The 11,708-nt window shown below is 38.1% G+C and overlaps 1 protein-coding gene and 1 pseudogene across 1 annotated transcript; one reads left to right on the plus strand and one right to left on the minus strand.

The window, feature by feature from the left end:
• Window positions 1-758: 758 nt before the first annotated feature.
• LOC108539243 (STE20-related kinase adapter protein beta pseudogene) lies at window positions 759-3,883 on the minus strand (annotated as a pseudogene).
• GIMAP7 (GTPase, IMAP family member 7) lies at window positions 3,225-9,693 on the plus strand. The gene is made up of 2 exons (XM_017887845.1): window positions 3,225-3,338; window positions 8,549-9,693. Exon 2 carries the CDS (start codon window positions 8,590-8,592, stop codon window positions 9,466-9,468), a length of 879 nt encoding a protein of 292 aa, XP_017743334.1. The 5' UTR covers window positions 3,225-3,338; window positions 8,549-8,589; the 3' UTR covers window positions 9,469-9,693.
• Window positions 9,694-11,708: the final 2,015 nt, after the last annotated feature.

Here is an 11,708-nt window from a genome sequence, read left to right on the forward strand (position 1 = left end):
GCCTTGCTAATTAACTTGATTTTATCCCCATAATGCCCATTTTGGACTTCTGACTTCCAAAACTGTAAGAGGAAAATTTTATATTGTTTTATGCCACTACATTTTTGGTAATTTGTCATGATAGCAATAGCAAGCTGATACTCGAAGGTTACATAGTTTAATTTGTTTAAGAGCTAGGACAGTACTATCCCTTTCATCTCCTGTTATTATTTCTGCACTATCTTAATAAGTTAAGCTTTGCATTTATCTAGCACTGTGGCAACAGAAAAAAAGCCCCGAGGTTTGTGCACACACACACATACACATACACACAAAATCAAAAACGTAATATTCCTTTTTTATTTTTATTTTAAACACAGTATTCTTTTTTATATACTTCAAGTGAATCATTTAATGTGAGTGAGGCTGAGTTAGATGTTACCATAAGTATTAATAGAAGAAAAAGGGAAAGTAAAGACATTTTCCCTTTACCATAAAAGGTCTGATGCAAGATAAACTAGCCTGTTGGTTTAACAATAGCTCATTAAAAAGGCCAGAGAATCTGGGAGAAGATGTACTTGGAAGCACTATGCTCTGAGGGACCATTCCCAAGAGGACAGCAAAATACTGAAAAAATTAACTGACTCCAAAATTATATTGAGAGATCAAAGGAGTTAGTCACAGCTTAGAATAATTTCCAGAATAAATAACACTAGCTAGATTAGTAGTTCTGATATTTCCTTGGAGTTGTCATAGCACTCTGTGTGAACCAAAGGGACTACAAGCTGATGCCCCTTTGAACAGAGTGATTTTAAAATAATAGATTCTCCAGTGCACCAACTGTGTTTTCAAGTATAATTCTGGTATTTGTACCTAGCAATACAGAAGGAACAGCAGCAAGGAGAAGGTGTCAAGTATATAGGACATAAAATGATTTGGCAGCCCTAGAATTCCCAATATGAGTCTTTTTCATCAGGAAAATCACAATCTGGCTCAGTCCAGGGTAACACTGGAGGCAGTGATACTGATGGCTTGTTATAAGCAGGAGGCAACAGTGAAAGTATTGAATCCTGGCTATCTTCTTTCATCTGTTTGAAGAAAACATGGGACAATAAACTGCTGATGGCCTTTTCTCCGGATCTTGTTGCAAACACAGCGGTAAAAAGCTAAAGAAGGCAGGAGAGAAGGTTTTTGAGGATGGTGTGTGTAATCAGTCACTATTTACCGTGTGAGTTCCACTGGAGATAAGCACACTTGCTCCAATCCCAGAGTCTACACCTGACTGGGAATCTTTCATTTTGGATTCTGATTGAGGGAAAATACTGATATCCACTGGGCTATGAGGGGGAACTCTCAGTTTCTGTAACAGCATCTGAGTTCTCTTCATATCCTGGAAAGGCACCTGCCTACTGGCTAATTCACATGTTGTAATCCCAACACTGTAAATATCTGACTTCATATTATACCCATGTAAATCCTGTCTCAGTAGTTCTGGACTCAGCCATGGTTGCACTGATGTGCTGAACTGTGGGAAATCATACACAGCCCTATGCCTCTGTCCATGCTTAACCAAACCATGCAGATGAGACAGGCCAGAGAGGGTCACTAGGCCATCATCAGAAGTGAGGATATGGCTGGTTTTACTACTCCTACGAATACAGCCATATTGGTGCAGATAGTTCAGTCCTCTCACTGCTCCAAAGAGAATGTTTCTTATTAAAGTTTTACCCATTCCTTCAGGAAAATAGGCCCTCAAGAGTTGACTTGCTGAACCATAGGCCATAAATGGAGATATAACTCAAAGCCAGCTGTCAACACTGAAAACTGTCCAATAAGTTGTAATATTGGGATGCCAGAAAAAGTGGGATAGAATCATGGCTTTCTGTAAAACTTTCAGACGTTCTTCATTGCAGTTTTCCAGATTTGTAACTTTTATAGTTACCAGTGTTCCTGCAGGAGTATGCCGTGCAAGATGGACAGAAGTCAAGTTGTCAAATCCTCTTCCGATTTCTACTTGGAGCTCATAGTGAGAAACGTTGATGGAACATACTACTTCACTGGCTCTAGTGGATGGACGCGACCAGGAAAGGGTTGGCTCATCGACCAAGTATTGATGGATGCTGGTTTCAGACTTGTTTTTTGGGTCTGAGTGATTCAACTTGTGTTCTTGAAGTGTAGAAACGATCCAAAGGAGACACCAAATCGCTTTAGCTCACAGAAAGTGACAAAAATACAAATATTCCAATGAAGGCTTTTGTTTCATCTTCCTTTGAAGATGCAGATACATCACACCTAGCGGCGACCACGGCCAGCGACTCCCTTCAGGCTGCCAGTGGTGCGGACCTGGGTGGGAGCCAGAGCCCGGATCGGGGAGGGGCAAGGCAAGTGCTCTAGGCCCGCTCCTGGCATGGGGTGCTGGAGGGTGGCAAGGCTGCGACAGGGGCTATGGGCTTGGAACTCTAAACATAGTATTCTTATGGAGCCAACTGGAATATCTGGTCAACTGTGAGAGCTTTGGGAACATGCCTCTCGCCTCAAGAAACCTCCAGAGCAGATTGGAACCATCCACTGGGTAAATTCTAGAAAATCTATCTCTGCCTGAGACTGGAGTAGGAGGATGTGGGGTAGAGAGGAAGGCGGGGAAAGGGTGTAGGATCTATTCCATGGGTGCATCTTTACTTGTTAGGTCATGCATATTTTCAAACTTGGAAGAACTATATGAAAAGCAACTAGAGAAACTATGTGGTCAAGGGCAGATTATTTTTCCAGGCCTCACCTTCCTTTTTTTCCTTGGTTCCTAATGATTTAGACTCTGCCTTTGAGCCTCAGTGCTGTTAACTTTTGAATGAGTAACTTGAGGCCTTCCTGAAAGACTACAATTACAAACCCATATTACACAATCAGTAAGAACCCCCAGCTCTACGCTTGGAAACAGCAAGGTATATGCCGGTCTCCCTTCTTCCCCAAATCACCCTTCAGCCTCCCACTCCACCCAGGGAAGACAATCAGATCCTGTGCCTTGTTTTCTAGGCAATATTTGGGTCATTTAATAAGGCTCTTTTGCACCCATCACTATAACCTGAAGCAAAAAATGTAGCTTTGGAAATGGTGTTTATAGCAGGCCCATGGGCAAAAGGTTTCAACCGGCAAAATTGAAGCAATCACCAGATTATGGAGCAGTATTTCTGTTTCTTTAAAGACAAACTTTTTTTTTTTTTTGTGGCTCCACCCAGTCTGAGCTTCCTGACTTAGAGGTTTTGGTGGGGGTGCAGACACTTCTATCTCACAGTCAAAGCAAAAGCAACAGCTCAAGCAGCCTCCTTGGAGAAAATCTGAAAATTCAACTTGTTCAAGAGAAGGTGAGCCTGGCTGAGAAGAGGGCCTGGGGCTATCAGGCTGTGAAGGGCAGTGAGGACAGGGTGTGTGGGTGGAGTGGACTCTGCCCTGAGGAGGGGCAGGGCACTGTGCTAGCAGCACTGCATAGAAGGTGCTGTGGGAGGAGTGAGAAGGAAGGGCAGTGAGGAGATGTGTTTGCGGAGTCTATGCATCTCATATGTAACGGGACACACGTGGCTGCATAGTGCACCCTCCACTCACTGGCTGTTTTGATAGACGTAGAGTGTTGCCTGATAACCTGCATAAGAAATTAAGAGCTCCTAAGGCAGATTTGTAGAGGTGACAGGCAATTTAGGGTCCACCTGTCTAAGTCCCTCTTCTTACTGAGAAAGAATCAGAATCCCAATTCAAGGGGTACCCAGAATCCTAACCCAGATTCCCAAATCTAAGGGGTACCCAGATCACTCATGGTAGAGGAACACCAGAATTCAGTCTGCTGACTTTTTCCAGCATTAAGCAGAGACAAGCTGTGTCCCTACCAGTGTAACTTGTGGGGCTGCTCCGCCATTCAGTACAAAAAGAGTTGTTATAAAAGACCTTTATAGAAATCACTCTATGAAAGCCTAAGGACAACCCTGCAAGATTGGTTTTATTTTCCCTTTTTATAGCGGAGGGAACTAAATCTCAAGGAGCTTACGAAATTTTCTAGAACTGGTGGGTCTGGCCACAGTTTAGAACTGTCCACCTCTGTTGTAAATGCTTTTGTCACTTCTCAGCCTTTCTCTTAGCTGGAGGTCCTCTGGATCTTCCAAGAACCACTTGAGAAAGTTTTAAAGTGATTTTTCTGACTGTCTCTCTCACGTTTGGCTTCTCAATATGGGAGAGATGGAAAAGTCCATGAGAAATGCAGAGCCCTCCTCACGGTTCCCTTATCACAGGCTGGCTCCCAGCTCACTTTTTTGCAGAAAGTGTGGATCATCTCCTTTGCCCTCCACTGATCTATCTCTGATGCCATGTCAATGAAAATTTAGAATCATGGCCTGAGAGTAACCAAGAACAGGTGGTAGAGTGCATGGTTAAGAGTGAGCATGGTAGAGTCAGACAGACTTTGAATCCAATGTCTTCTCTGCCCAATACCTATTAGCACAGTGACCAAAGGCATGTTTCCTAGAATTTTTGAGCCACACCAGCTTCCTCATTTAAAAAATTAGAATAATAAAATTAGTTTCACTGTAGAGTATTTTTGAAGAGTAAACGAGATATACAAAACATGTTTTATCAGGGTGTATATGCAGTATATACTGCATATACATGCAGTATAGTACTGTACATATACATGCAGTATATGTACTGCATGTATATGTATACATGCATATACATGCATGCAGTATACATGCAGTATACATGCAGTATAGTACTGTACATATACATGCAGTATATACTGCATAGTACATGCAGTATCTGCAGTATATACTGCATAGTACATGCAGTATATACTCGATAGTGGTTACACTATACATGGGTTCATTTTTTTATTTGTGGAAAATTTATACTTATTCAAAGGTAAAAAATAATATAAGGAACTTCCTTGTACCTATACTACAATCTAACAGTTATCAATTTATGCCAGTCTTGTTCAACTATCTGCTCCTGTTCTCAACTCTATCACAGATTATTTTGAAGCAAATGTCAGACCTTACATCATTTTATCAGTAAATGTTTGCATATGTGTCTCTGAAAGATAAAGACCATTTAAAAGCATTTCCACAATTTCATAAACAGGCTTCAAAAGACAATTATAAATTTTAATACTACCAGTTGTATTCAGAGTTCCCTGAAGATCTCATAATTTTTAAAATTGTTTGAGGTAGGATCTAAGTAAAATTCATATATTACAATTGTTTGACATCTCTTAAGTTTCACTTAATGTTGTGTTAAATTTCTTTGTTTAAGGAAGGGAAGGTCTTTTGTCCAACAGAACTGGACAGTATTCATACTGCTGAATGCATCCTAACGATGTCATTTAACATTCACTTCTAGCTCCAGTGTTTTGTGTGAATTTATATTAATGGGGAGGTTGGATCAGATTAAAGTTTGACTTCGTTTTTTTAGTGGGAATACTTCATAGATGCTATCCTAAACTTCCATTAGAAGGCACATAATATTTGAGTGCCTCTCTTTTTGTGATGTTAGCAGATGTTAATGATTGTCTAGAATGAATTTGTTTCATTAAAAGTTACCAAAAGATGATATTCTATCATTCTTTATTCATTTATTAGATGGAATAGTCCTATGCAAAGGAACTTTCATTCAGCGATTCTTTCACTTTTGTGAGATATAGTTAAAAGATGAGATGTATGAAAGACAAAATAAATGCTTCTTTCGCTTTAGTTGTCAATGTTCAGAACGATGAGTCACTTTCCTAGCATACTTCCAAGGGAGCAATTAACTTCTTTCAGGAACATGGTGTTGTTATAAACTACTGGATTTCAATATATTTGGTATATTTTAATCCATTGGAACAATCTTTATTAATGATGCTCAAATTGTTCCATCTTTGTCCAGTTGGAACCTCTTTAAGATAGCTTCCAAGTTCTTCTGATAAAACTAAGTAATTTTTGATAACATCCCTGCTTTCTAGTATGAAAGATGTTGTAGGCTAAACTTGTATGTTTACTGGCCCAGACCTGGAATGAGTACTTTTTCCTAGTAGTCCTAATTTCTTTTGTGGGAAATGCCATTTGAAGATCACAATCTGGGTGTTAAGTGCACTCATTGCTACTTGGCTGACGATGGTTTATGCCTTTTAGATGGACTTCAAAACAGTACACACACACACACACACACACACACACACACACACAGTGAAATTATTAATACTACATTTTCAAGCCTCTCAGGACAAATCTTTGTGTGGTTCATCCTTGACACAAAATACAGTTAGGTTTATTTGTTCCATTTCTTTTAACTTTTACTGGTGTTTTAAAATATAATTTTTATTGTACAATTATGTAAACTATTGAAATGGTCTCAAGATAAAATTTGCAAAAACAAAGGATATTCAAAGAAGTCTAACGACCATTTTCTGTTCCTGTCCCTTGTACCTTGTTCCTCCCATCTTCATATAAATAATTCTTTCATTTGTTTAGTTTTCAAATGGTTCTGCCATTGCTTTTTCACATGCACATGAAAATTATTTATACATAAAACTAATATGCCTTCTTATTATATAAATGGTAGTAAAAGATACGTTATTTTCTTCACTTGGCTTTTTTCACTTAACAGTATATCCCAGAGATCTCTTCATACTGGTATATAGATCTATTTCTCATTCCTTTTTGCAGTTGGATAGTACTTTTCTGTATGAATATACCTTAGTTTATTCAACTGGTCCCCACTGATGGCCATCTGATAGGGTTTTGATCTTCTGCTATTACTAATAGTACTGCATGAATATGCATAAATAACCACATGCATATTTCTTTCTGTATTTTTGTCAGTGCAGCCCTGGGATAAATCCTAAAATTGGGATTGATAATCAAAGAGTAAATGCATGTGTAATTTTTCAAGGTATTGCTACTTTCTCCTCTATAGGTGTTAGGTTGTTTTTCCCCTTCACACTAGTCATGCAGGAAATTACCTGTTTTCCCCATACCTTTACCACCAGATTATGCTGGGAAATGTGTGGATTTTTGCCATACCTATAGTTGAGAAAGAGTTATCTCTGAGAATTTTTTATTTTTTCTATGTTTTTAATTTATTTTCTCTATTGTGAATGAACTTGGATATCTTTTATGTATTCAAGGATAATTTGCATTTTTTTTCCTTGGCCGTGTATTTATATTTTGCCCAATTTTCTATCAAGTCATTGGTCTTTTGTTTCTTTACTTTTAGATATTCTTCATACAATAGGAAAAGTAGCCGTCTTTGAGATAAATTGGAAAAAATGTTTTCCTAGTTTGATACTTGTGTTTTATCTATGGTATTGTATGGCTTACATAATTTTTTAGATTTTTTGTGTAATCAAACTTATCAGTCTTTTCCTTACACTATTTTAAATCTTAGTTATTAACATCCTCTCCACTCCCAGGTTACAAAGAATTTACCCGTGTTTCTCTTATTATTTATATGGGCTAGTTTTTACATTTAAATTTCTGATCTATTTGGAATTTGTATGACATTTAAAGATAAAATTGCATTCAATTATATGGTGGCATAGTTATTTCAGTGTTGCTAATAAAAGTGTCTCTCATCTTTCCCATTGGTATGAGGTGCTGCTTTACAGAATGTAAGTTAATGTAATTGAATTGAATATAAATGGATGTAAAATGAGCAATGGCCTATTTGTGAATTCTGTTTCTGTTTCATGGCCTGTCTCTATTCACTCACCAATATCATACTGCTTTAATTATAGAGATTATAATGTTTAGTTGTCTGGTAGAGCTAGTCTTTCCCTGTTCTTCTTTTCCTTGATTGTCTAGGCTAACTTGCATTTTTCTTCATCCAAATGAACTTTATAATCAACTATTTTAGTTACAGAAAAAAATAAAGGTGACAAAATTAAAAAATTATATTTATGTAAAATCATGTTAAAGAAATATATTATTTTTTCTGTTCTACAAACTACTTTAAACATGAATCCGTGTTAAATTTGGCCAAATATCTTTCCTGCATCTAGCTAATTTTCTTCTTAACCTATTAATGGGATGTGTTGTAACAATCAGCATTCTCATATTTGACCCACCATAGTATTTCTGAAATAAATCACACTTAATCACAGTCTATTATTTATTAGTGTCTAATAATTTATTTAGGATTTTTATATTAATATTCACAAATGAGACACATCTGTAGTTTTCTTTATTGATGAAATATTTGTCAGCCTTTAGAATCAATATACTTGCTTCATAGAAAAAAATGTAACTTTTTCCTTCTTTTTGTATGGCCAGGAGCAGTTTTAGGTAGCTTTGAGATGCTCAGATCTTAAAAGGTTCAATAGAATCCCCCTGTGAAACCATCTATACCTGGTACTGCTTTGTGGGAAACTCTTTAACTGCTTTCTCTATTATTTCTTCCATATTAATCGGACTATTTCATGCTTCTGTCTTTACTGGGATTAATATGGATAATAGGATGTTACAAATTTTCAGAAGAAAGAGAAAGCAGAAAAGAAGTTTGGGAATGGATCCCACTTACCAAAACTGGCTTTTTTTCCTATCATCCCCTCTTTAAGGTCTTGTACGTGCCTAAGTTCCAGAGCCTCCTGACGTGAGCATGGCTGAGAGTGAGGACCGCTCTCTGAGGATCGTTCTGGTAGGGAAAACTGGAAGTGGGAAAAGTGGAACAGCGAACACCATCCTTGGAAAGAAAATCTTTGAGTCTAGAATTGCTGCCCAAGCTGTTACCAAGACCTGTCAAAAAGCATCCCGGGAATGGCAGGGGAGAGACCTTCTTGTTGTTGACACTCCAGGGCTCTTTGACAACAAGGAGAGGCTGGAAACCACCTGCAGGGAAATCAGCCGCTGCGTCATCTCCTCCTGCCCAGGGCCCCATGCTATTGTCCTGGTTCTGCAGCTGGGCCGCTACACAGAGGAAGAGCAGAAAACTGTTGGATTGATCAAGGCTGTCTTTGGGAAGTCAGCCATGAAGCACATGGTCATTTTGTTCACTCGCAAAGAAGAGTTGGAGGGCCAGAGCTTGAGTGACTTCATAGCAGATGCGGATGTGAGCCTAAAAAGCATCGTCCAGGAGTGCGGGAACCGCTGCTGTGCCTTTAGCAACAGCAACCAAACCAGTGAGGCAGAGAAGGAAGGTCAAGTGCAGGAGCTGGTGGAGCTGATAGAGAAAATGGTGCAGTGCAACAAAGGGGCCTACTTTTCTGACGCCATATACAAGGACACAGAGGAAAGGCTGAAACAACGGGAAGAGATTTTGAGGAAAATCTACACTGATCAATTAAGTGAAGAAATTAAACTAGTAAAAGAGGATGAGCATAAATCAGAGGCAGAAAAGGAGGAAAAAATAAAATTATTAAAAATAAAATGTGATGAAAAAATAAAAAATATAAGGGAAGAAGCTGAAGAAAATATATTTGCAGATGTTTTAAATAGGATTTTGCAGATGCTTTCAAAAATATGGCATTTCTTTTGGTAGTGATGTAAGTTTTATTCTTCTTAATTTACTATGATTTGTTAATGTGATGAATTGTATTTTGCAAGATAGTTACAGAAATACGTACCTCCCTTTAGCTTTATTAAGGTATCACTGATAAATAAAAATTAAATATGTTTAATGTGTATAATGTGATTTTTAATATATATGTGTATATATACACATATACATTGTGAAATAATTAAATCAAGGTAATTAACACTTCTAGCACCTCTCAGTTACTATTTTCTTTGGTATGGTGAGAACATTTAAGGTCTACTCTCTTAGCAGATTGCAAAAATGCAATACAGTATTATTAAGTATAGTTTTCATGCTGTATGTTAGATCTCCAGAGGTTATTCATCCTGCATAATTAAAGTTTTGTACCCTTTGACGAATATTTCCCCATTTCCCCTAACACCCAGCCCCTGGCAACCAACATTCTATTCTTTGCTTCTGTGCATTCTACTTTATCAATTTCCACATGGAAGTGAGATCAAGCAGTGCCTGTCTTTCTGTGCTTAGCTTACTTTACTTAGCATACTGTCCTCTGGGTTAATTGATATTGTTGCAAATGACACGATTTACTTCTTTTTCAAGGTTGAATAATGTTCCATTGTTAATGGAATGTTAATAGTGCACCACATTTTCTTTATCCATTCATCTGTCCATGGACGCACTTGGGTTATTTCCATATCTTGGCTATTGTGAATAATGTTGCAGTGAGCTTGGGAGTGCAGATATTTCTATAATAATGCTCACTGCAGCATTATTCACAATGGATAAAGATATATTTCAGTGGAATATATATATAATATACATATATATATTATATATATAGTTGTTTATAAGCCACCTAGTTCATGGTATTTTTATAGCAGTCTGAATGGACTAATACCTAAAGTAAATGAAATATATCTTTATCCACTGGAATATATATATTCAGTGGAATATATATTCAGGGGTCTCTCTTCGGCCTCTTTTATGAGGGCATTAATTTCATTTCTGGAGGCTCTGACCCCATGACCTAATCGCTTCCCTAGGGCCTACCTCCTTATACCATCACATTGGGAGTGAGGATTTCAACATATGAATTTTGGGGGGATGTAATCATTTAGACCATAACATTCTGTTCCTGGCTCCCCAAAATGTATGCCCTTATCACATGCAAAATACATTACTTTCATCCCAGTAGCCTCAACAATCTTGTTTCAGGATCAATTTTCACATGTAACTCCAAAGTCTCATCTAATTATCATCTAAATCAGATATGGGTGAGACTTAAGGTATAATTCATTCCAAGGCAAATTGCTTTCCAGTTGTGAATCAGTGAAATCAAGTAAATTATGAGCCTCAAACATATGATGGTGGGACAGGCATAAGATAGACATTCTCATTCTGAAAGGGAAAAATAAAAATGAATAAAGGAGTGACAGTTACCACGCAAGTCCAAAACCCTATGGCTCAAGAATAATCTTTTTTGGCTTGATGCTCTCAAGGCCCACTGATATGGAGGTCCTGCCTTTTGGACCCTTTTTGGTAGTAGTCCAGCTTCCAAAGCTTTGCTTGTCCCCACAGCTTTGCTGAGCTCAGCACATACCACACCAGAGCCTGCCAGAGCAGCACCTAGGGGAGCCGAGCAGCATGGCAACAGAGTGTGGGGAGCGGAGTCCACAGTGTGAGGTAACTCTAGGCAGCAGTGGCCCCTCCTTTGAAATTGTTCTGATCCCACGGGCCCTAGCATTCTGTGACGGCAGTCAGCCCTACTGATTTCTGAAATGCCTTTGGGGTCATTTTTCCATTGTCCTGGACAACAGGTCATCGCTTGGGTTTAGATGGCTCACTGCCTTAATCAATAGCACATGACTTCCATTGAGATGGCTGATCCATACTAATTTTCTTTATCAAATGATCAATAGGCCACATCATTTTCTCTTCTGATAAAGCTTTCTTATCTTTTTCCAATATGGACAGACTAAGAATTTTCTAAATGTTTCAGTTCTACTTCCCTTTAACTAACAAATCCATTTTCATTTCTCTCTTCTCACATTTTACTATAGGCAGTGAAGAGAAGCCACACTTTACCTTCAACACTTTGCTTATAAATTTCCTCAGCCAGATACCCAATTTCATTACTCACAAATTCTACCTTCCACAAAATACTGGAACAAGAACACAACACAGCCAAGTTATTTGCCACTTTATGATAAGGATTTCTGTTCTTCCATTGTCCAAACAACACA

This window comes from Rhinopithecus bieti, unplaced genomic scaffold (assembly GCF_001698545.2).
Source record: "Rhinopithecus bieti isolate Rb0 unplaced genomic scaffold, ASM169854v2 scaffold_17795, whole genome shotgun sequence".
Lineage (NCBI taxonomy): Eukaryota > Metazoa > Chordata > Mammalia > Primates > Cercopithecidae > Rhinopithecus > Rhinopithecus bieti.

Bases quoted from the DNA above. Each gene is read 5' to 3' on its own strand.
- GIMAP7 (XM_017887845.1), top strand. From the start codon at position 8,590: ATGGCTGAGAGTGAGGACCGCTCTCTGAGGATCGTTCTGGTAGGGAAA.